This window comes from Centropristis striata, chromosome 17 (genome assembly GCF_030273125.1).
Source record: "Centropristis striata isolate RG_2023a ecotype Rhode Island chromosome 17, C.striata_1.0, whole genome shotgun sequence".
NCBI lineage: Eukaryota > Metazoa > Chordata > Actinopteri > Perciformes > Serranidae > Centropristis > Centropristis striata.
The window spans coordinates 6,578,000-6,599,799 of NC_081533.1; the positions used below are offsets into that span (position 1 = coordinate 6,578,000).

Genomic DNA, 21,800 nt, shown 5'->3' on the forward strand with positions numbered 1-21,800 from the left:
CTGCGGAGGTCAATCAGTCCCTGACCTCCCTCCGACACAGGTAAAAACAGAACAGCTGCCTTGGTCCAATGGAACCCCCCCCCCCCCCAAAAAAAGAAATTAACCAGAATCTTCTGGATATCCTTTATAAGGGTGTCTGGAGGTTCCAGTGCAGTGAGTCGGTGCCAGAGCGATGAGGCTGCCAGGTTGCCAAAGCCCTCCCCCTGTAGGACAACTGGGGCAGGACCCACTTCCATCTAGACAATTGGGCACTGATTTTTTCTAACAAGCCATCCCAGTTTTCTTCTGAAAGTCGTTGTTGCCAAGAAAGACACCTAGGACCCTCATGCCCTCCCTGTTCCACTGCAGTCCAGCTGGTAAGGTTGGCTGCTGCGTGCTTTTCCATCCACCCAGTAAAAGGCCCTCACACTTTGACCAATTGACTCGAGCAGATGACGCCTTGCTATACAATGATAATTTCTGCTGCAGAATGTCACTTTGATTTTTTACAAAAACTGTGATATTATCAGCATAAGCTGACAAGCTAACTGTTTTTCCTCCTAAGGATAACCCTGTGAGGCCCTGTCTGAGCTGCTGTAGGAGGGGCTCAATGGCCAGAGTATATAACATCCCAGACAGGGGACAACCCTGTCTGATGCCTCTTTGGACAGCCACAGGCCGGCTCAGTCCCCCCCCCCCCCCCCCCCCCCCCACCTTAAGAAGAACAGTGACACCTGAATATAATAGCTTAACCCAAGAAATAAATGTTTTACAGAAACCAAATGCTTTGAGTACTTCAAATAAATAACTGTGATCTACTCTGTCAAAAGCTTTTTCTTGATCTAAAGAAAATAACCCAACATCTAACTCTTGAAATGGTGATATATCAGTGACATCTCTAATAAAGAAAATGTTGTCCATGATTGTCCTTCCAGGCACACAATAGGTCTGGTCAAAATGTACGATATTGTCCATGCAATGTTTAAGTCTATTGGCGAGACACTTGGCGATTATTTTGTAATCCGTACAAAGTAAAGATAAGGGCCTCCAGTTCTTCAGAAGTCCCAGGTCTCCTTTCTTTGGGAGCAATGTTAGAACTGCTCTTGTGCAGCTCAACGGTAAACCCAGAGTCCAGGCAGTCTTTAAAAACCTCAAAAAAATCCTTCCCCAGCAGAGTCCAGAAACCTTTAAAGAATTCTGGTGGCAGTCCATCCACTCCAGACGCCCGACCACAGCTGAGCTGCTGTACAGCTGCAGACACCTCTTCGAAGGAGACGGTGGACCCCAGGTAGGCTGACTGGCCTTCATCCAGCTGAGGCAGACCCTCCAGTAACTCCGCCACACTATTAGGATCACACTTGTCGGTCTGGAAAAGATTTTCATAAAAGGCGATGGCAACATTCCTCATTTCCGATGGCTCAGATGTAACTTGTCCATTCGGAAGTTTGAGGTGCATTAATTGATTGTTTTCCCTGATGTTTCTCTCCAGATTGAAAAAAAAAACGAGTTGGAGCATCTATTTCTTTAATGGTTGCTATTCTTGCTTTGACTATAGCACCTTTTGCTTTTTCATTTAAAAGCTTACCTAATACTTTCCTACTGCTCTCTCAATTCCTGTTACTGCTATCAGTTCCATTAATGATGTTGTTTTCTAAGATTTCAATTTCTTTTTCTAGCTGTTCAAAATGCTGCTTTTCACTACTTTTTATTTGTGTTGTGTATTGTTGACAAAAGATTCTTATTTGTACCTTCCCCACCTCCCACCACTGAACTAGGCTGGTGAAGTGAACCTTCTCCAGTCTCCACCGGCTCCAGAACTCACAGAAGGCCTGTCAGAAGGCCTTGTCATCTGTCAGCTGTGTATTAAAGTGCCAGTAGGGACAATGTCTGAGGTGTGTTTTTAAGGAGAAGTCTATAGTGGCTAGATGGTGGTCTGAAAAGCCAACAGGTGATATTGTTGCTTTCATAAGTCTGTTATTGTATGTTTGGTTTATGTAGATCCTGTCTAGTCTGGCTGCCCTCGCACTGCCTTCAGAAACCCTCACCCATGTATACTGTGAGGTTTCTGGGTGAAGCTTCCTCCAAACATCAACAAGGTCATTTTCAGTGATCATGGTCGACATAAATGAGGCTGATGGAGGATGAGGCTCCTCTACATTCCTGTCTAGTGTTGGATGTGTGGTGCAGTTCCAATCCCCACCTACCACTATTACTGCACCACTGCTGAGCTGCTTTAAAGTGTCGTGGAGCTTTTTAAAAAGCCTGACACGCTCAGCACCAGAGTTATATGCATAGACATTAATAAAAACAAAAGACATGTTGCTAATAGTTGCTTTTACTGTTTGAATCCTACCTGGTTCTATTTCACTAACTGAAACGTTCACAGGGTTAAGGTGCTGTGAAAACAAAATGGGTACACCTGCACTGAGGTTAGTGCCATGACTCAGATAAACCTGTCTTTTCCAACTCATTCCCCAGTCTGTTTCATTGTCTGCAGAGCTGTGTGTCTCTTGTAAAAGAAACACATCAATGTTTTTATTCCTATTCAGCTCTTCCACCATTGCTCTCCTATCTCGGTCCCTGCCTCCATTTATATTCAAAATACCTACCCTAAGACTCTCCATGGAAGACAGAGACAGAAAAAAGAAGGAAAAGACAGTAAAAGAAATCCAAGAAAGAACAACCACCTTCAGTGCTTCACCCATTTGTTACAGTTTATGCATTTAGAGGAGCTTTTCCTCATTTTTCTCTCCTTAGTTTGGTCATGATCTTCTTTAACCGGAACCTTTTTTGTTTACTCAGTTGTTCATAACTTGCAGTTTTCCTTACCTTAAAAACTGAGTTAATGAATTTGTCAGTGTCAGGGAAGAAATCAGATACTTCCACATACTGCCTGCCTTTTGTTTCATCAAGGAAATAATTGATTTCTTGCAAGGAGTATGGCTGCTGATGTTGGTCATCTTGTGACACAACATCAGAGAACTGGGACAAAGTATCATCATCCAAAATATCTTCCTCTTCAATGTCAACATTTTCAGCTTGTGCTTCACAGCCACTCTGCTTATACATTTCTATTTTTTTCCCTTAAAGAAGGAGAACCACTCACCTCTTCTGCCTGCACACTGCTGACACTTTCCTCCACAGTTTGCACAATTACTTGTTGGTTTACCTGACTGACTGCACTGTTCTCTGGTTCACAAGCAATGCTCTGCGCGCCAGCGCCGCTCACGGCACCTACGCCAGCTCCAATACTAGAATCAGCACCAAGGCTAGCACCAGCCGCACCAGCGCCAGCTCCAATGCTAGAATCAGCACCAAGGCCAGCACCAGCCGCACCACCGGCACCAGCCGCACCACCGGCACCAGCAGCTACACCGGCACCAGCAGCTACACCAACCGCACCGCTAGCCGCACCTGAGCTACCTGTGCTAGCCTGTTCACCTGTAGCTGTGCCGCTGCTCTCCCTATGCGGGCAGGATGAACGTTTGTGGCCGACATCACCACACTCAAAACATTTCATATTACCTGAACTAGCATACACAGTATAGAAACCACTTTCAAACTTAACTTTGAAAGAAACTTCCAGCATTTGTGCAGGATCGTTCGGAAACATGAACGCCTGTCTCCGCAGCGACTGAACGTGCTGCAGTTTAGCATCTTTACAGCCAAGACGAACAGTTTTCAATCCGCTAACAAACTTTCCGAACCGACTCAGTTCCTTCTCCAAAAGTTCGTTAGGGATAAACGGGGGGACACCCGACACAGTGACACGAGTCGATGGTACAAATAGTGGCGAGACACCAACAAACAAATCATCCAATACAATACCTTTTGCAACTATCTCCTGCACCAGGCGCCCCTCTCGGAGAAAAGCCACAACGGCCTTATTCATACGCGATCCATATGCAATATTATCATAGCCGATCTGTTCTCCCACAGCCAGGAGAACCTGCTCCACGGTGTACAGCGGAGGAGCCATGGCCCTCATCCCATGTCTAATTGACAGGGGAGGCGAACCCTCTCCTGGGAGGGACGCCATGACCAACAACAAACAAACTAACACTCGCAGTAAATCCTCGTAAATGCACAATTTAATGAATTAAACTCCCCTTACCTTTTCATGAGTGACAGGATAAAAAGACAGAAAGTTGGAAAAAATCAGTCTAAACGTCCCAGATTCACTCAGCAGCTCCACATGCCGCAACCACTCACACGCTCACACACTCACCACAACCGGAAAGAGAGGAGAGGAGAGGAGAGGAGAGGAGAGGAGAGGAGAGGAGAGGAGAGGAGAGGAAAGGTTTTGGTTTTCAAAATCCCTTTATTACACTAATTCAGGGATACACCAGATCATTTTTTTTTCACCACATCATTTCAGCGGAAAAAACACAGAATGAAATACAACCAGTGAACCAAACAATAACCATATATTAAAAATTGATGATCAGCTCCTCATCCCTCCCCACGGAGCACAGAACCTCCCCAACAGCCCACATGTGACTAAAATCCTGCACATTATCCATTACACGATAGTAGGTCTGTTCCACCTTGAGTCTGGCTTTCACCAGTCCAGCTAGAACCAAAACCGGCTCCACACAACCAGAATCCTGGACCCGGTTCCTACGGGTTAGCCATATAGCCAACTTAGCAGCACCGGACAAGAAGTTCAGCAGAAGGTGCACAGCCTTCTTCTGGACAGAGTACTTGGGGCCAAAAATAAATAAACAAAAAGAAAACTCCTCCCCAAAACCCTCAAACCAAGTTTTTAAAAGGTCAAACAAGGTTGACGAGGACGAGGACATTCAACAAACAGATGTTCTAGTGTCTCTGGTTTAGAACAAAAAACACACCCCTCCCCCAGCTCCGGATCAAGGTGCACTCTGTACCTGTTTGTGGCTATCGCGCCGTGTACAACCCTCCACTGGAGGTCTGCTGTCTGCTTCTCAACGGGCAGCTTGTACAGGCAACGCCAACTGCCTTTCGGGGAAGAGTCTGGACCAAAAAAACAGTCCACCTCGACTCCTTCACTCCTTCCAAAGACACAATGTTCAGCAACTTCACAAGAAGTTTGTATATTTCAACTTTTCCTGCATCCTCAAACTTTCCAAGGCGAGGGTTTTTAAACGAGAGCAGCTGGCCTCCTCCTTCCTGCCAGTCCCTCACAGCTGGAGCTATGGACAACGCAGGGAAACTATAGTTGCTGTCCTCGATCCACTGGTCACGCAGGGTGGCATCCTCAACAAAAGCTCTCAGGGGCCGTGGCAGGGCGGCACAGAGCTCTCTCACCACTCTGTTCACCAGCCTGAGAGAGGAGATGTTACAGTCCGCTCTTACATTGATTGCAGATGGTTTCATCAAATGGCCCAACTTGGTGTATCCGGCCTCCCTCAGACTGTTTCGCAGGCTGGCAGACTCAAGTACTTGGGTCTTTAACCGGTCATTGAAGAACAGCGGTTCCTCAAATAACCACATGCCAGGAAATTCGTTCCCAGATCTTATTGTCTTAACCGCCTGCCAAGCCTGCAAGACTGAGGAGTAAAAAGGTGTCAGCGCTGTGAGATCCACCTCAGTGAGCTGTAAAAGAAAGAGCTGCTTGTCGTAGCCCAACCTGCCAGCTCGCCTTAGCAGGAGTTTGCCTGTGTCCAGCCAGCTTGGGCCACAGTCATACAGGAGTTTTTTTTGCTGTTTGCAGTCTAAAAGCAGCAATCTTTGCTTGAATGTTGACAAGTGCCTGTCCACCTTCCGCCACAGGCAAGTAAAGGACTGCCGCCCTGACCCAATGCCGACCAGACCAGAAGAACTCCACAATGACCCTTTGAATATCGTCAATCAGACCTCTAGGTGGCATCAACACCAGAAGTCTGTGCCAAAGGGTCGAGGCAACCAAATTATTGGTAACCAGAACTCTTCCTCTATAGGACAGCTGGGGTAGCAACCATTTCCACTTAGTTAACCGAGCGCACACTTTTTCCTTCACTCCCTCCCAGTTCTTTGCTTTAAAGCCCTCAGTCCCCAAAAACACCCCCAAAACTTTCAAGCCCTCCTTTCCCCACTCAAGCCCGCCGGGCAGAACGGGCACGGCCTTGTCACGCCACTGTCCAATCAACAAAGCCTCGCTTTTTGCCCAGTTTACCCGGGCAGAAGAGGCCCTCTCATACAAGGAAAGGGTTCCCTGCAAACAATGTATATCTGCTTGGTTGGACACAAAAACATTAACATCATCGGCATATGCAGACACCATGTAAGGACACTCAAGTTCACTGCACAGAGATAGCCCCCTGAGCCGACCTCTTAACATGCGAAGCAAGGGCTCAATAGCCAGGCTATAAAGTTGTCCTGACAGAGGACAACCCTGTCGAATCCCTCGTTCCACAGAAATTGGCCGACTCAGCCCAGCACCCATTTTCACCATACATTGTGCACCCCTATACAGCAAACTCACCCAAGACAAAAACCCATCACCAATACCAAATGCCCTGAGTGTGGAAAACAAATATGAGTGGTCCACCCTGTCAAACGCTTTCTCCTGATCTAAGGACACTATCCCAGCGTCAACACCCTGCAGTCTACATATATCAATAACATCACGCATGAAAAATACATTGTCCATAATAGAGCGGTCAGGAACACAGTAAGTCTGTTCAGGCTGTACAATGAACTCCAGAATGTTTTTGAACCTGTTGGCCAAGGCTCTGGAAAGCACCTTGTAATCCATACAAAGGAGAGCAACTGGCCTCCAGTTCTTTAACAGGGCCAGGTCTCCTTTTTTAGGAATCAGCGAGAGCACTGCTCGCTGACAGGACACGGGGAGAGATCCTGTTTTAAAACATTCTAAAAAAACTGCATGCAGATCAGACCCCAAAATACTCCAGAAGCACCGCAAGAAATCTGCGGAAAGACCGTTGATTCCCGGCGCCTTCCCTGGTGACATCTGATTCACGGCAGCTGTGAGCTCCTCCAGGGACAGCTCACGATCCAGGCTGGTTTTCTCTCCCGGGCTCAGCTGTGGAAGACCTCCCAGAAGCTCCTCACGGCACTCCAAGCTGCAGTTCTCTGCAGCAAAGAGCTCCCTGTAGAAGCCGACAGCATGATTCCTCATCTCGTCTGGGCTGGTGGTTGTTCTCCTTCCAGGAAGCTTCAGACAGGTCATCTGCTTCCTCTGCGCTGTTGATCTCTCCAAGTTGAAAAAGAAGGAGGTTGGAGCATCCATATCTCTCAGATGGAGGAAGCGAGATCGGACCAAAGCTCCCTTCACCCTTTCCTGCAGAAAGGAGCTCAACTCCAACCTCTTCTCCTGCAGTTGCTGAGCCACGACTGCATCAGGGGTTCTCTGGAGGCCCTGCTCCATGCCGCGGATACTGGCTTCAAGTGCCTCCACTGCTGCTCTAGCTCGGGTGGTGGAATGTGATGTATATTGCTGGCAAAAAACTCTTATTTGAGTTTTACCAACATCCCACCACTGCCTCAAAGTGTTAAAACTGTCTTTCTTCAGCCTCCACTGCTGCCAAAACGTTTTAAAGTTCTGACAAAACAGTTTGTCCTGGAGAAGTTTGTCGTTAAAAGACCAGAGGGACTTTACTCTTTCCAATGGTGTTGTGATGATAGTGGAAAGAACCAGATGGTGATCAGTGAAACCAACTGGAAATATGTTACTGTGGATTAATTTGGAGTTCAGGCTATGTGAAATGTAAATTCTATCTAATCTTGCTGCACTTACCCTATTGTTATTGCATCTAACCCAAGTGTATTGTCTAGTGAGTGGATGTTTGATTCTCCATGTGTCCAGCAGATCTAAATGAGTGATGACAGATTGTAGGCTTCTAGCAGAATGTGGGTGTGGCTCCTCACTTGTCCTGTCCATTATAAAATCCAGGGTACAGTTAAAATCCCCACCAATAATTATTTGGTCCTGGCTGTAATTATTCATTTCACTTTTCAGTTTATTAAAAAGTGTCACTCTCTGTGCTCCCTGATTTGGGGCATAGATGTTCACCAAACAGAACACAGAACCCTCAATTTCCGCTCTGACGATCAGAAAACGACCCTTCACCACTTCAGTGGAGGCTAAAACAGTCACATTAGCTGCAGATTTAAAAACGACAGCTACTCCAGCACTATTACTGGAGCCGTGGCTGAGAGCAAAAGGACCCTTCCACCATAAACCCCAGTCAACTTCATCAGCAGGAGTGGTGTGTGTTTCCTGCAGGAAACACACACCACTCCTGCTGATTTCCTGCAGGAAACACACACCAACTTCAGGAAACACACACCAACTGCAGGAAACACACACCAACTTCTTCTGAAGTGCAACTTCAGATATCAGGCCTTTTTTCTGTCTGTCTCTTCCACCATTTATATTTAAGGACCCGATGTTAAGGCTCTTCATGGCAAAATCAGAGAAAAAAGACAGACAGGACAAAACAAGAAGACAGTCGGAAAAAGAAAACACCTTGGTGTACATGATCATAATTACTTCCTAGTGTTCCTCACAGCTTTCCCTTTATTCCCTTTCCTCAACTGTGTAATGTGCTTTTTGAGCCTGAAACTTTTTTTTTCATCTAGCTGGTCGAAACCAACCAGCTTATTCAGCACGCCAACAGAGCGTATGAATTTGTCTGTGTCAGGAAAGAAATCAGACACCTTCACAGATTTTTTAAAAGTTTCATCAAGGAATTGTTTAATTTCCTCCAGAGAGTACAGATCTGTGTACTTCTGGCTTCCCCACACTGATGAAGTGTCAGAATCAAAATCCATCTCTTCCCCCTCACCTGAAGCTTTGCTGGACTCTTCCTGCTCTACAGTGGTGTTTCCATCCTGAACATCTACAGCTGCCGTAGTGACTGTGACTGCTGGCTGAGAGAAACTCCCGACACGCCCGACACGCCAGCCGCCGCGTCAGCTGCACCCGACGCACCAGACGCCGCGTCAGCGGCACCCGACGCGCCAGCCGCCACTGCCTGCTGTTTGTGCGGACAGTTAAAGCGTTTGTGACCAACATCTCCACATTCAAAACATTTCATTTGTCCTGCACTCACATACACCATATAGGAGCCGTCCCCGTGTTTCACTCTGAATGACAGCTCCAGGGTTTGAGAGGGCGAGTCCAGGAACATGAAGCCCTGCCTCCGCAGAGACTGAACATGCCTCAGTTTGGGGCACTTACACCCCAAACTAACAGTTTTTAATCCGCTGGCAAATTTAGGGAATAAAGATCTGTGTCCTTACTTACTGATTCAGCTACTGAAACAGTGTCAGATTCTGTATCATAATCCATATCCTCTGATGCCTGGCTGAACATCACTCCCTGCCCTTCCTCACTGCCCACTGTGTGACCTCCTCCTGCACCACTAGTGGAAGCTCCCTGCTCATCATTAATAGCCTGCGATGTTACATTAGTGGCTGCAAGTTGGGGGGCACTCAGGTGTTCTTCAGCTACAGAAGACTGTTGCTGCTCTGGTTGGCTTTGTTTTTTGTTTTTTCCTGTTTGTGCATCAGAAACACCATCTCCCATGTCCACGCGGGCCGCTGCCACACCCCCGGCCCCGGGCACCCCGGTGCCAGCCGCGGAGCTCTCAGCCGCGGACCTGTCAGCCGCGGACCCGTTAGCCGCGGATCCACCAGCCGCAGAGCCCTCAGCCGCGGACCCATTAGCCGTAGAGCCGTTAGCCTCGGAGCTCTTAGCCACGGAGCCGTTAGCCTCGCTAGCCGCCTCCTCAGCGCTCGCGGAGCCGGCCGGTGCGCGAGCCTCGCCCTGCTGCCTGTGCATCCCTGTACAACAAATTAACCCAAGCCAAAAAACCATCACCAATGCCAAACGCCTTAAGTGTAGAAAACAAATAAGAGTGATCCACCCTGTCGAAAGCTTTCTCTTGGTCCAAAGAGACAATACCAACGCTAGCATTGTCACATTTACAAATGTCAATTAGGTCACGAATGAGAAAAATATTGTCCAAGATTGTCCTGTCGGGTATACAGTACGTTTGGTCAGGATGTACAATCAGTTCCAGGATGTCTTTGAGTCTGTTTGATAAGGCTCTGGAAAGCACCTTATAGTCTGTACAAAGGAGGGCCACTGGCCTCCAGTTTTTAAGTAAGGCCAGGTCTCCTTTCTTTGGCAGCAGGGAAAGCACTGCACGCTGACAGGAAACCGGGAGAGATCCGGTTCTGGAACTCTCTAATAAAACACTGTGCAGATCAGGTCCAAGAATATTCCAGAAGTGTTTAAAAAAGTCAGTGGAGAGACCATCAATCCCTGGTGCCCGTCCTGATGTCATCTGGTTGACAGCAACCGTCAGCTTGCTCAGGTCGAGATCCAGAGAAGCTTTCTCTCCCTCACCGAGCTGTGGAAGCCCCTCCAGGAGCTCCTCACGGCTTGCCATGCTGCACTGCTCTTCCCCAAAGAGATTGGTGTAGAACTCCATTGCATGGCTCCTTATCTCACTTGGGCTGGTGGTCACGCTACCTCCTGGCAGCTGAAGGCAGGTCATGCAGCACTAACCCTGTTGTTACTGACCCTCACCCATGTGTAATGTCTGGACTGTGAATGTTTTACCCTCCATGTGTCTAACAGATCCAGGTGTGTGATGATGTTATTGAGGCTTCGAGCTGACTGAGGATGAGGTTCCTCACTTGTCCGGTCTAAAGTGAAATCTAATGTGCAGTTAAAATCTCCACCGATGATGAGCTGATCCTGATGGTAGTGTCTCAGCTCATTTTTCATCAGGTTGAAAAAACGTACTCTTTCTGCTCCATGATTTGGAGGATATACATTGACAAAGCAGAAAACACTGTTTTGTATTTCTGCCTGAACAATGAGCAGACGTCCCTTCACCACTTCAGTAGAGGATAAAACTGTTGCACTAGCTGTTGTTCTAAACAAGACAGCTACTCCTGCACTGAAGTTAGTGCCGTGACTAAACACACATGGACCCTGCCACCATAAGCTCCAGTCTACTTCATCTGCCAATTCTGAATGCGTCTCCTGCAGTAACAGCACATCAGTATTTTTTAAAGTGGAAACTTCTGATATCAGAGCCCTCCTTTGTCTGTCTCTACCCCCATTTATGTTTAGAGACCCTATTTTGAGACTCTGCATGAAAAAGTTTGAAAAAAGAAGCAGACAGGAAGAAACTATCATAGAACAGTGGACAGAGAAACCTAGCATGTGATACATGAGCAATTTTTACTTTTTGATCCTTTTTCTGACAGTTTTGCCTTTTGTTGCTTTCCTCAACGCTGTTAAGTGTTTTTTGAGGCGAAAGTGATTCTTCTCATCCAGAAGGTCAAAACCAACCAATGTTTTTAGGACATCTACATATCTTATGAATTTATCGGTGTCACTGAAGTAATCACTGACTTTTACAGATTTTTTAAAAGTCTCATCCAGAAATTGATTTATTTCTTCCAGTGAGTAAAGATCTGTGGTCCTAGTGGATATTTCACCTACTGAGATTGTGTCTGACTCAGAGTCATACTCCATGTCGTCTGCTTCCCCTGACACCTGGCTGCTGAAAGCACCCTGTCCACCTCCAGTGACCTCACTGTTTTGTGTGTCTGCAACACTTTTAGATGTTTCCTCAACCTGTTCAACCTGAGCTTCAGCTGCACATTTAGGGCTGCTCAGATTTTCTGCAGCCACATCAGCCTGCTGCCTCTCAGGTTGGCTCTCTTCCTCCCTGTCTACATTGTTTTTGGACAGCTCACCAGTAGCGCCAGCCGCGCTACTGACCTCGGGTCCGCTGGGCCGGACCGCGGCACCCCCGGCCGCGCCACCGCGAGCGCCACCGCCACCGGCCGCGGGCCCGGCGCCACCACCAGGAAGCGGCGGCCGCAGCAGCGTCAGCCGCAGTAGCGGTAGCCGCAGCGGCGGCCGCAGCCTCGGCATCTCTACCGTGAGCTGCCGCCTGCTGTTTGTGCGGACAGGTGTAGCGCTTATGACCCACATCACCACATTCAAAACACTTCAACTGCCCCGAGCTGGCATACACCATGTAGGAACCGTCACCATGTTTAACTCTAAAGGAAACCTCCAGTGTTTGTGTGGGCGAGTCCAAAAACATGAAGACCCGCCACCTCAGAGACTGGACATGCCTCAGTTTGGGGTCCTTACACCCCAAACTCACCGTTCTGAAGCCGCTGGCGAACTTCCCAAACCTCCGCAGCTCATTCTCCAGCAGCTCGTTAGGAATGAACGGCGGAACACCGGATACGGTGATACGACAGCGGGGACACCTGCACAAACAACTCCCTGACAAACACTCCACTTTGCATAAGCAGATGAACAATAGGCTCGTCTTTAACAAACACCACCACGGCTTTGTTCATCCGTGATGCAAAACAGAGGTTGTCATGTCCCACCTGCTCACCGGCAGCCAACAGAACCTCCTCCACACTAACGCTGCTATCCGGCGGGACTATCCGCACTCCCTTTCGGATAGACGGAGGTGGCGTCTTGGCGGACGACATTCCTCCCAAAAACACCAGACAAACCACCGATTAGTCAGTTACTCAGTAAAAAGTATCAAAAAAGCTTACCTGATCATGCACATACAGGTGAAAATCTGATAACAGGGACAGCAAACAATTCAAAGCTCCGCACCACACACACACACATCCACCACCACCAACCACTCACGCTCACTCACGCTCACCGGAAACGGAAACGAGGAGAGGAGAGGAGAGGAGAGGAGAGGAGAGGTTTTCAAAGTCCCTTTATTCACCCATCTTACAGGATGGACACAATTAATTTTCAATCAGTACAGGGTAGGCAAAACAATTTTTCAAAAACAAAAAACAAACAAAAACAAAAACACCAAACAAACACAGAAAGCAATTTCAGATCAAAAATTAATATTCAGTCCTCCGCCCCTCCCCACAGAGCACAAAACATCCCCAACAGCCCACATCTGACTGAAGCCCTGCACATTGTCCATCATGAGGTAGTAGGCGTGCTCCACCCTCAGTCTGGCTTTCAGCAGTCCCTTCAGGACCAGAACCAGCTCCACGCTGCCCACACCCTGAGCATGGTTCCTGCGAGTCAGCCAAATGGCCAACTTCGCACAACCTGATACAAAATTTACCATATTGTGGACAGTCTTTTTCCGGGCTGTATATTTGGGTCCAAAAACAAACAAATCAAAAGAAAAAACCTCCCCAAGAGCCTGAAACCACCTTTTTAAAAGCTGGAACAGCACTGACAGGCGTGAACATTCAACAAATAAATGTGCGAGTGTTTCGGTCTGGGAACAGAAAGTACAACCGTCCCCTAGCTCAGGATCCAGATGCGCTCTGTATCTGTTTGTAGCTATAGCTCCATGTACAATCCTCCACTGGAGGTCTGCTGTCCGTTTTTCAACGGGCAGCTTGTACAGAGACTGCCAACTGCTTTTCGGGGAAACGTCTGGGCCAAAAAACTCAGTCCACTTCGACTGCTTTACTCCTGCGAGATGATGCAGGTTCAGGACCTCCACACAGATCTGATACAAAACTTTCTTATCTGCATCCTGAAACTTGTCCAAGTGTGGAGTTGTTAGGGACAGCAGCTGGCACCCTCCCTCCTGCCACAGATCTGATACAAAACTTTCTTATCTGCATCCTGAAACTTGTCCAAGTGTGGAGTTCCACACTTGGACAAGTTTCAGGATGCAGATAAAAAAGTTTTTTGCTGTTCAAGCTTTTAAAAAGGTGGTTTCAGGCTCTTGGGGAGGTTTTTTCTTTTGATTTGTTTGTTTTTGGACCCAAATATACAGCCCGGAAAAAGACTGTCCACAATATGGTAAATTTTGTATCAGGTTGTGCGAAGCTGGCCATATGGCACCTTAGGGACAGCAGCTGGCACCCTCCCTCCTGCCACTCCCCCACAGCTGGGGCAACGGACAGAGAGGGGAAGCTGTACTCCGACCCCTCACTCCACTGGTCACAGACAGAACAGTTCCTGGCAAAGTGTTGTAGGGATTGTGGCAGGGCAGCACAGACCTCCTCCACCACTCTATTGAAGACCCTGGCCGAGGTGATGTTGGTGGTCTTTCTCAGGGCGTCCACGGAGGTCGTCATTGCTTGAATCAGGTGGCCCAGTTTGGTGCAGCCAGCGTCCCTGAGACTGGCTCGCAGGCTGGCAGACTGCAATGTTTGAGTCTTTAAAAAGTTGTTAAAAAACAAAGGCTCCCCAAACAGCCACATGCCTGCAGTCTGGTTAGTGGCACGTGAAGTTTTTAAGATCTGCCAAGCCTGCAGAACAGAGTTATAGAAACATGTTGATCCAGATAAGTCCACCTGTCCAGACTGCAAGAGGAAAAGCTGCTTGCTGTATCCCAACCGCCCAGCTTTCCTCAGCAGGAGACGAGCCATCTCCATCCAGCCTGGGCCACAGCCGTACAGCAGTCTCTGTGCAGTCCTGAGGCGAAAAGAGGCAATTTTGGACTGGATGTGGATCAGCCCTTGCCCCCCCTCAACCACAGGCAGGTAGAGAACTGCTGCTCGGACCCAGTGATGCCCAGACCAGAAAAAGTCCAGGATGGCTCTCTGGATGTTTTCCACCCAGTCATTTGGTGGTGTCAGTGCGACCAGTCTATGCCAGAAAGTCGAAGCGACCAAGTTATTGGCAACCAGAACCCTTCCCCTTACGACAGCTGGGGTAACAACCATTTCCATCGAGACACCCGAGCGCACACTTTCTCCTGAGCTCCCTCCCAGTTCTTCTTTTGAAACCCCTCAGTGCCCCAAAAAAAACCCAACACTCTCAGTCCCTCCTTGCCCCACTGAAGCCCACCAGGCAAGCTGGGTACAGATTGATTCTGCCACTGCCCTAGCAACATAGCCTCGCTCTTCTGCCAGTTCACCCGTGCAGATGACGCCTTTTCATAGAGGGACAGTGAGTCCTGTAAACTCTTAATGTCCTCCTGATTGGTGACAAACCAATCAGACATTGATGTCATCTGCATAAGCAGACACAATAGGAGGACTTTCAGAGATGGAGAAACCAGGCAAAGAAAGACCAGCGAGCCAACCTCTAAGTTTGCAGAGCAAGGGTTAAGCTGTCCAGCTGTCCAGAAAGGGGACAACCCTGCCTTATTCCCCTGTACAGGAATTGGCCGACTCAGCCCCGCCCCCATCTTCACCATGCACTGTGCTCCAGTGTATAACAGACTCACCCAGGACAGAAACCCATCACCAATACCAAAAGCCCTAAGTGCAGAAAACAAATATGTGTGATCCACCCGATCAAAAGCTTTCTCCTGGTCTAGTGAAACAATGCCAACATTAACATTGTCACATTTACACACATCAATTACATCACGTACAAGAAAGATATTGTCCATGATGGACCTATCCGGAACACAGTAGGATTGGTCAGCGTGTACAATCATTTCCAGGATGAGCTTTAGTCTGTTGGAAAGTGCTCTGGAGAGCACCTTGTAATCTGCACAAAGGAGGGCAACAGGCCTCCAGTTCTTTAATAATGCAAGGTCCCCTTTTTTAGGCAGCAGGGAAAGAACTGCTCGCCTACAAGAAAGAGGCAGGGATCCAGTTTTAAAAGACTCCATTAAAACAGTGTGTAAGTCAGGTCCGAGGATAGACCAAAACCTTTGATAAAACTCAGTGGAGAGACCGTCAATTCCAGGTGCCCGTCCTGTTGACATCTGGTTGACCGCCTCTGTCAGCTCTTGCAGAGTCAACCCAAGGTCCAGAGACGCTTTCTCGCTAGGGCTGAGCTGAGGGAGCCCCTCCAGGAGCTCCTCACGACAGTCCATGCTGCATGGCTCTGCACCAAAGAGGTCAGCATAGAAATCCATAGCGTGGCTCCTCATCTCAGTCGGACTGGTGGTGACTCTGTTTCCAGGAAGCTCCAGGCAGGTCATTTGCTTTCTCTGTGCAACAGACCGCTCCAGATTAAAGAAAAAGGAACTCGGGGCATCCATGTCCTTGAGCTGGAGAAAGCGAGACCTCACCAGGGCTCCCTTCACCCTCTCCTGCAGGAAGGAACTTAGAGCAAGCTTTTTTTCCTGCAACACCTGCCCCCTGGCGGGATCTGAGTGGAGACCCTCTTCAATGCTTTTAATTGATTGCTCCAGCTCCTGAACTGTTGCCTTGATCTTGCCAGTGGAAAAAGAAGTATACTGTTGACAAAACACCCTGATCTGTGCTTTCCCGACCTCCCACCACAGCCTCAGGGAACTAAAATCAGTTTTCTTTCCTTTCCACTGCTGCCACAAGTTCTCAAACCCTTTACAAAAAGACCTGTCCTGCAGTAGTTTATTATTAAAACACCAGTAGGATTTAGTCCTTTCGCCTGGTGAGATGATCAGATCTGTGCTAGTGAGGTGGTGGTCAGTGAAGCCTACTGGGGTTATACTGCTGCGGATCAGTCTAGAGCTAGGTTTTGTGATATGTAAATTCTGTCTAATCTCGCTGCACTTACCCTGTTATTGCTCACCCTCACTCGTGTACTGTCTAGCCCGTGGATGTTTCACCCTCCATGTGTCTACCAGGTCTAAATGTGTGATGATGGTGTTGAGGCTCTGAGATGACTGTGGATGGGGTTCCTCGCTTGTTCTGTCCATGGTGAAATCTACGGTACAGTAAAAATTAAAAGCTCCTGATGGTATTTAGCAAGCTCATCTTTGACCAAAGAGAAGAAGTCTGCTCTCTCTCTTCCCTGGTTTGGGGCATAGACATTTACAAAAATGACCACAGAGCTCTGTATCTCTGCCCGGAGTATGAGGAGCCGACCCTGCACTACCTCATGAGAAGACAGGATAGTAGCGCTTGTTGCTGTTTTAAAGAGAATGGCTACTCCTGCACTAAAGTTAGTGCCATGACTAAGGGCACACGGACCCTCCCACCATAAACCCCAATCTGTCTCATCTGTAGGAGTAGTATGTGTCTCCTGTAAAAACAACACATCCAAGCTTTTTTGGCTAGAGACCTCCTTAATCAGGGCTCTTTTGTGTCCATCTCGCCCACGATTGATGTTAAGGGACCCCATCTTAAGGCACGCCATAGAGGTACAGAAAAGAGACAGACAGCTAGAAAACAGAATCAAACAGTCTATAGAAGATATCACCGTGCGATACATGATCATTTACTTTTTTGATTTTTTGGCAGTTTTTTCTTTTGCAGCCTTCCTTAGAGTTGTGATGTGTTTTTTCAGACGAAAACGTTTTTTCTCGTCCGACAGATCAAAACCTACCAGATTTTTAAGTACACTTACTGATCTGATCCTGACTACAGATTCACCTGTGTCTGACTCAGAGTCGTACTCCATGTCCTCCTCACAGGACACCTGGCTACCACACACACTATGTCCTTCACACACAGTTTGATCCCTACCTGCACTTCTGGTCACCACTCCCTCAGCTGCAACAACTGCTGGCTCAGACTGAGATGCTCCACTGTCTGCAGACTGAGAGGCGTTCAGGCTCTCTGCAGCCACAGAAACCTGCTGCTCCTCAGGCTGACTCTGTTTCTCTCCACCGGTGTTTTCAGACTGACAGACAGTGGCGCAGGCCGCCATGCCCGCATCACCGCTACCCGAGACTTCACCCTCCGCCAGCAGGCCGTCAGTGCCGGAGCCACAAGCCGCCGGCCCGGCAGCGGACCCGGCCCGGCGCCAGCGGAGCCGGTCTCCCCACCGGAGGAAGCCGCTCCCTGCTGTCTATGCGGACACGCAAACCTCTTGTGCCCCACATCTCCACATTCAAAACACTTTAGCGAGCCTGAGCTGGCGTACACCATGTAGAAAGCGTCTCAATACTTCACTCTGAAAGACACGTCCAGTGTCTGAGCAGGTGAGCTCAGAAACATGAACACCTGCCTCCTCAGGGACTGGACGTGCCTCAGCTTAGGGTCTTTACACCCCAGACTCACCGTTTTAAAGCCGCTGGCTAGTTTACCGAACCTGCGGAGCTCGTTCTCCAGCAGCTCGTTGGAGATGAACGGCGGAACACCGGAGACGGTGATCCGCGTGGAGGGGACCGACAGCGGGGACACCTGCACAAAGGTGTCTCCGATGAACACGCCACTCTCAATCAGCTGATTGACATGAGATACATCTTTCAAAAACACAACCACCGCTCTGTTCATTCTAGATGCATATACCAGTTTATCATGTCCCACCTGCTCCCCTACAGCCAGCAGGACCTCCTCCACAGTAGAGCTACTGTCAGGCGGGACTATGCGGATTCCCTGTCGGAGGGATGGAGGTGGCTTCTCGGAGGACGCCATTCCTCCCGAAACACACCAACCACAAGCCAAAAAGTCAGCAAACACACTCAACAAAAGTATTCAATCTTACCTGATCATGTACAAAGGCCCATACGGAGAAAAGGGAAAGAAATCCGAGAATCAGGGACAGAAAACCAAATCCAAACTTTGCGCCTGTCACGCGCCCGCCACCACTCACACACTCACGCTCACCGGAACCGGAAAGAGAGGAGAGGAGAGGAGAGGAGAGGAGAGGAGAGGAGAGGAGAGGAGAGGCTGTTTACACAGAGAAGGGAGGAGAGGACAGGACAGGCTGTTTACACAGATCTTAGAGGAGAGGACAGGAGAGCCTGTTTACACGGAGCAGAGAGGAGAGGACAGGAGAGGCTGTTTACACAGAGCAGAGAGGAGAGGTTAGGACAGGCTGTTCACACAGAGCAGAGAGGAGAAGACAGAAACATGGAACATATGATTTAACTTCTGCCGGGATATTAACACTGCCATGTAAACAGCATCTTCTGATCCCTGTAACCTGAATGAGGTCATAATCAGAGTATTCTGATGTTCATCACATTATTCAACTCTCGACATGTCGACACTTTATCACACATCCTGTTGAGTTTTCTCGCTCCAACTGCTTCTGGCACGTTCACTCTGAAACTCTGTTGACAGAAGAAGAGATGACTGCTGCCGTTAAAAACAAGTCGTGAGATTGAAACCATGACAGTGCGATGTGTTTGAGGGGAAAAGTTTTTGGAGATGGGATGTTTTCAGTTCACAACCAGTGGACGACGCCAAGAAGAAAAAGTAGTTTTCTTCAATCGTTCTTTCTCGTTAGGGTTAGGGTCACATCATGACATCCTGAACGACTCTAATCATCCAATGGATCCGAGTCATCCGGCAACCTCAGATTTGCGTCTCATGAGTCATTAACCTGACTGAACTCTGTAACAGGAATATGAATGGATACTCAGTATTGAAGAGAAATTCTGAAATGTGTCATGAAAGAAAATGTAAAATAGTGAGTTTCCATCAGCTGGTTCAGAGCGAATAAACAAAGCTGCAATAACATACTTTGGTCAGCAGATGGCAGCGTGATGTGTTGCTGTAATCTAATCTGTAAGAAGATGAAAAAGAAAAAAGGAGAAATGGAGAAAAGTCTTCAGAGGAAACAGCTTTTTCCTCTTCTTCTTTTCGGTTTTCAGCTGATCAGTCATGTGACAAATGTTCGCTCTGTCAGAGGTTTTTCAGGAAAAGTTTCCATCTCAACACCAACTAAACTTTTTTAATTTTAGTCTTTCTATCAAGCTTATCTTCAACGTGTGCAGAGAAACTTGGTGATGGTCTGTTCCTCATGACGAGGACGGTTTAGGTCATGTGACCTGCAACCTCCATCCAAACAATGTCCCCTGAATGTCCCTTGAAAGTCCCCAGAATGTCCCCTGAATGTCGCTGACACGCGGAGAACATTCATTTTAACATGCATGTTGTGACACTCATACCCTGGTTAATGACTTTTTGGACACCTTGGAATATTTTAATCTCACTCAGGCAGTGCATGTCCCTACTCACCAGAAGGGGCACACACTTAATTAGATTTTATTCAGTGGTCTCAGCCCTGAAAATGTTGTGACTAAGGATATCTGTGTGTCCGATCATAAAGCAATTTTATTTAATGTGGTTTTAACTCCAAAAGCTCCGAATCCCGGCACACCTGTTCGTCGACGGGTTTTTAACTCTATGTCTACTAGCACATTTTCAGAGCTTTTTATCACCACTTCTTTAACTGCTTTTAACTCCTATTTTAACACAGAAGACAAGTCTCTCTTTTTAACCATACTTGTCCAACTGTCCTAGACTCTACTGTGACCTACAGAAAGAAAAAAGCAGCCATAACTCCCCAACCTTGGTTGAATGAATCCACCCAAGAATTAAAAAGGGACTGTAGAAGAAAGAAGAAAGGAATGGATATGGGAAAAGACAGGTTTGCAAGTATTTTAGGAGATTTGGAAAGAAGCTATGAAAACTACCAAAAAGCAGTTAAAGAAGATGCCTGTAAAACCTATGGGCGATTTTAAAATAGAACAGAAGTGTCAACGCCTACTAAATAATCGATTTTCAATCGATAGAAATGAAATTCAAAAAGTATTTGAGAGCTTATACCTGTGTCTTTCATGAGAAGTTGAGTTTATTTGTCCAAACCTTCAATAAAGTTTTTAAAAAATCAATGTGTTGCATTCCGACACTCTCACATGTATTCTGATGCATTTCATTGGCCAATTGACCGAAAAAAAGGTGTAAAAAACTACAAATACTGCAAAACGATGTATCCGCTTTCCCTGCTTTAATGGTAAAATAACGCAACAGCGCCCCCGATTTTAATGGTAGAAATGCGGTAATGCTTCCTCGACTTAAATGGGTTAATTCAATCATCGACCCCACTCCTTGTCATTTTACTGATCCATCACAAGAGACATGTGAGAGGTTTTTGAACATGTTTCACTATCCGTTTTAAATTATATTGTATCCCACATGAAACCAACCACATGCAGCCTTGATTTTATCCCAACCAAATTTCTTAAAGAAGTGATTGACACAGTCGGACTCAGTATTTTAACAATTGTAAATAGTTCCCTCACCGAAGGTATTGTTCCATCTGCTTTACACATGCTGCCGCCAACCTCTTTTAAAGAAACCAAACCTTGATCCCTCTGTTTTTAACAATTTTAGGCCTATTTCTAAACTCCCATTTTCATCTGAAGTTTTAGGACAAGCAGTTTCTACCCAACTTTTAGCATTTATGTGTCAGAATAACATCTTTGAGAAATTTCAATCTGGTTTTGGAGCCCTACACAGCACAGAAACTGCCCTCCTGAAAGTTACCAATGACCTCTTTTTAGCAGCCTACAGGAGGAAGAGTGCTATTTTAATTGTTTTAGATTTAAGTGCAGCCTTCGACACTTTCGACCGTGCAATTTTAATTGACCGCCATAAAAATTGGGTCACTGCACTTGGTTGTTTTTATTTGTATCTTAATATTAATATTACATATATTACAATAAGGAAATGTTTCAGACCTGATTAAAACCCTGGAAATCAAAGCCTCCGTCTGATTGGACGAGCTGCTCGCCTGTCACCCAGTGCCCGCCCCCTGCCTGGCGACGCTCCTCCACCGCCTTAGCAACGAAGTACACCATGTTAAAGATCGTCCCGAAGACCGGTGACACCTGCAGACACACACCATCGATAATCAATAATCACATCATCAGTCATTGATAAATACTATATCATTGATTATTAATCAATAATCAAATCATCAGTCATTGATTAATACTGTATGATTGATTATTAATAAATAATCACATCATCAGTCATTGATTAACACTGTATCATTGATTATTAATCAATAATCACATCATCAGTCATTGAGAAAAATATTGTATCATTGATTATTAATCAAAAATCACATCATCAGTCATTGATTAACACTGCATCATTGATTATTCATCAATAATCAATAGTCACAACATCAGTCAGTATCAGTAGTATTGTAGTATTAGTAGTATTTGTATCATTAGTAGTATTTGTATCATTAGTAGTATTTGTATCATTAGTAGTAT

The 21,800-nt window shown here is 47.0% G+C and overlaps 1 protein-coding gene across 1 annotated transcript in view; it reads right to left on the reverse strand.

Moving 5' to 3' along the window:
* Positions 1-21,800, reverse strand: part of LOC131990212 (retinal guanylyl cyclase 2-like) — a 72,175-nt gene that overhangs the window by 26,753 nt on the left and 23,622 nt on the right. The window contains exon 6 of the mRNA XM_059355616.1: positions 21,258-21,407. Within this exon, the coding sequence (XP_059211599.1) occupies positions 21,258-21,407 (150 nt within the window). The remainder of the gene's footprint in view (positions 1-21,257; positions 21,408-21,800) is intronic.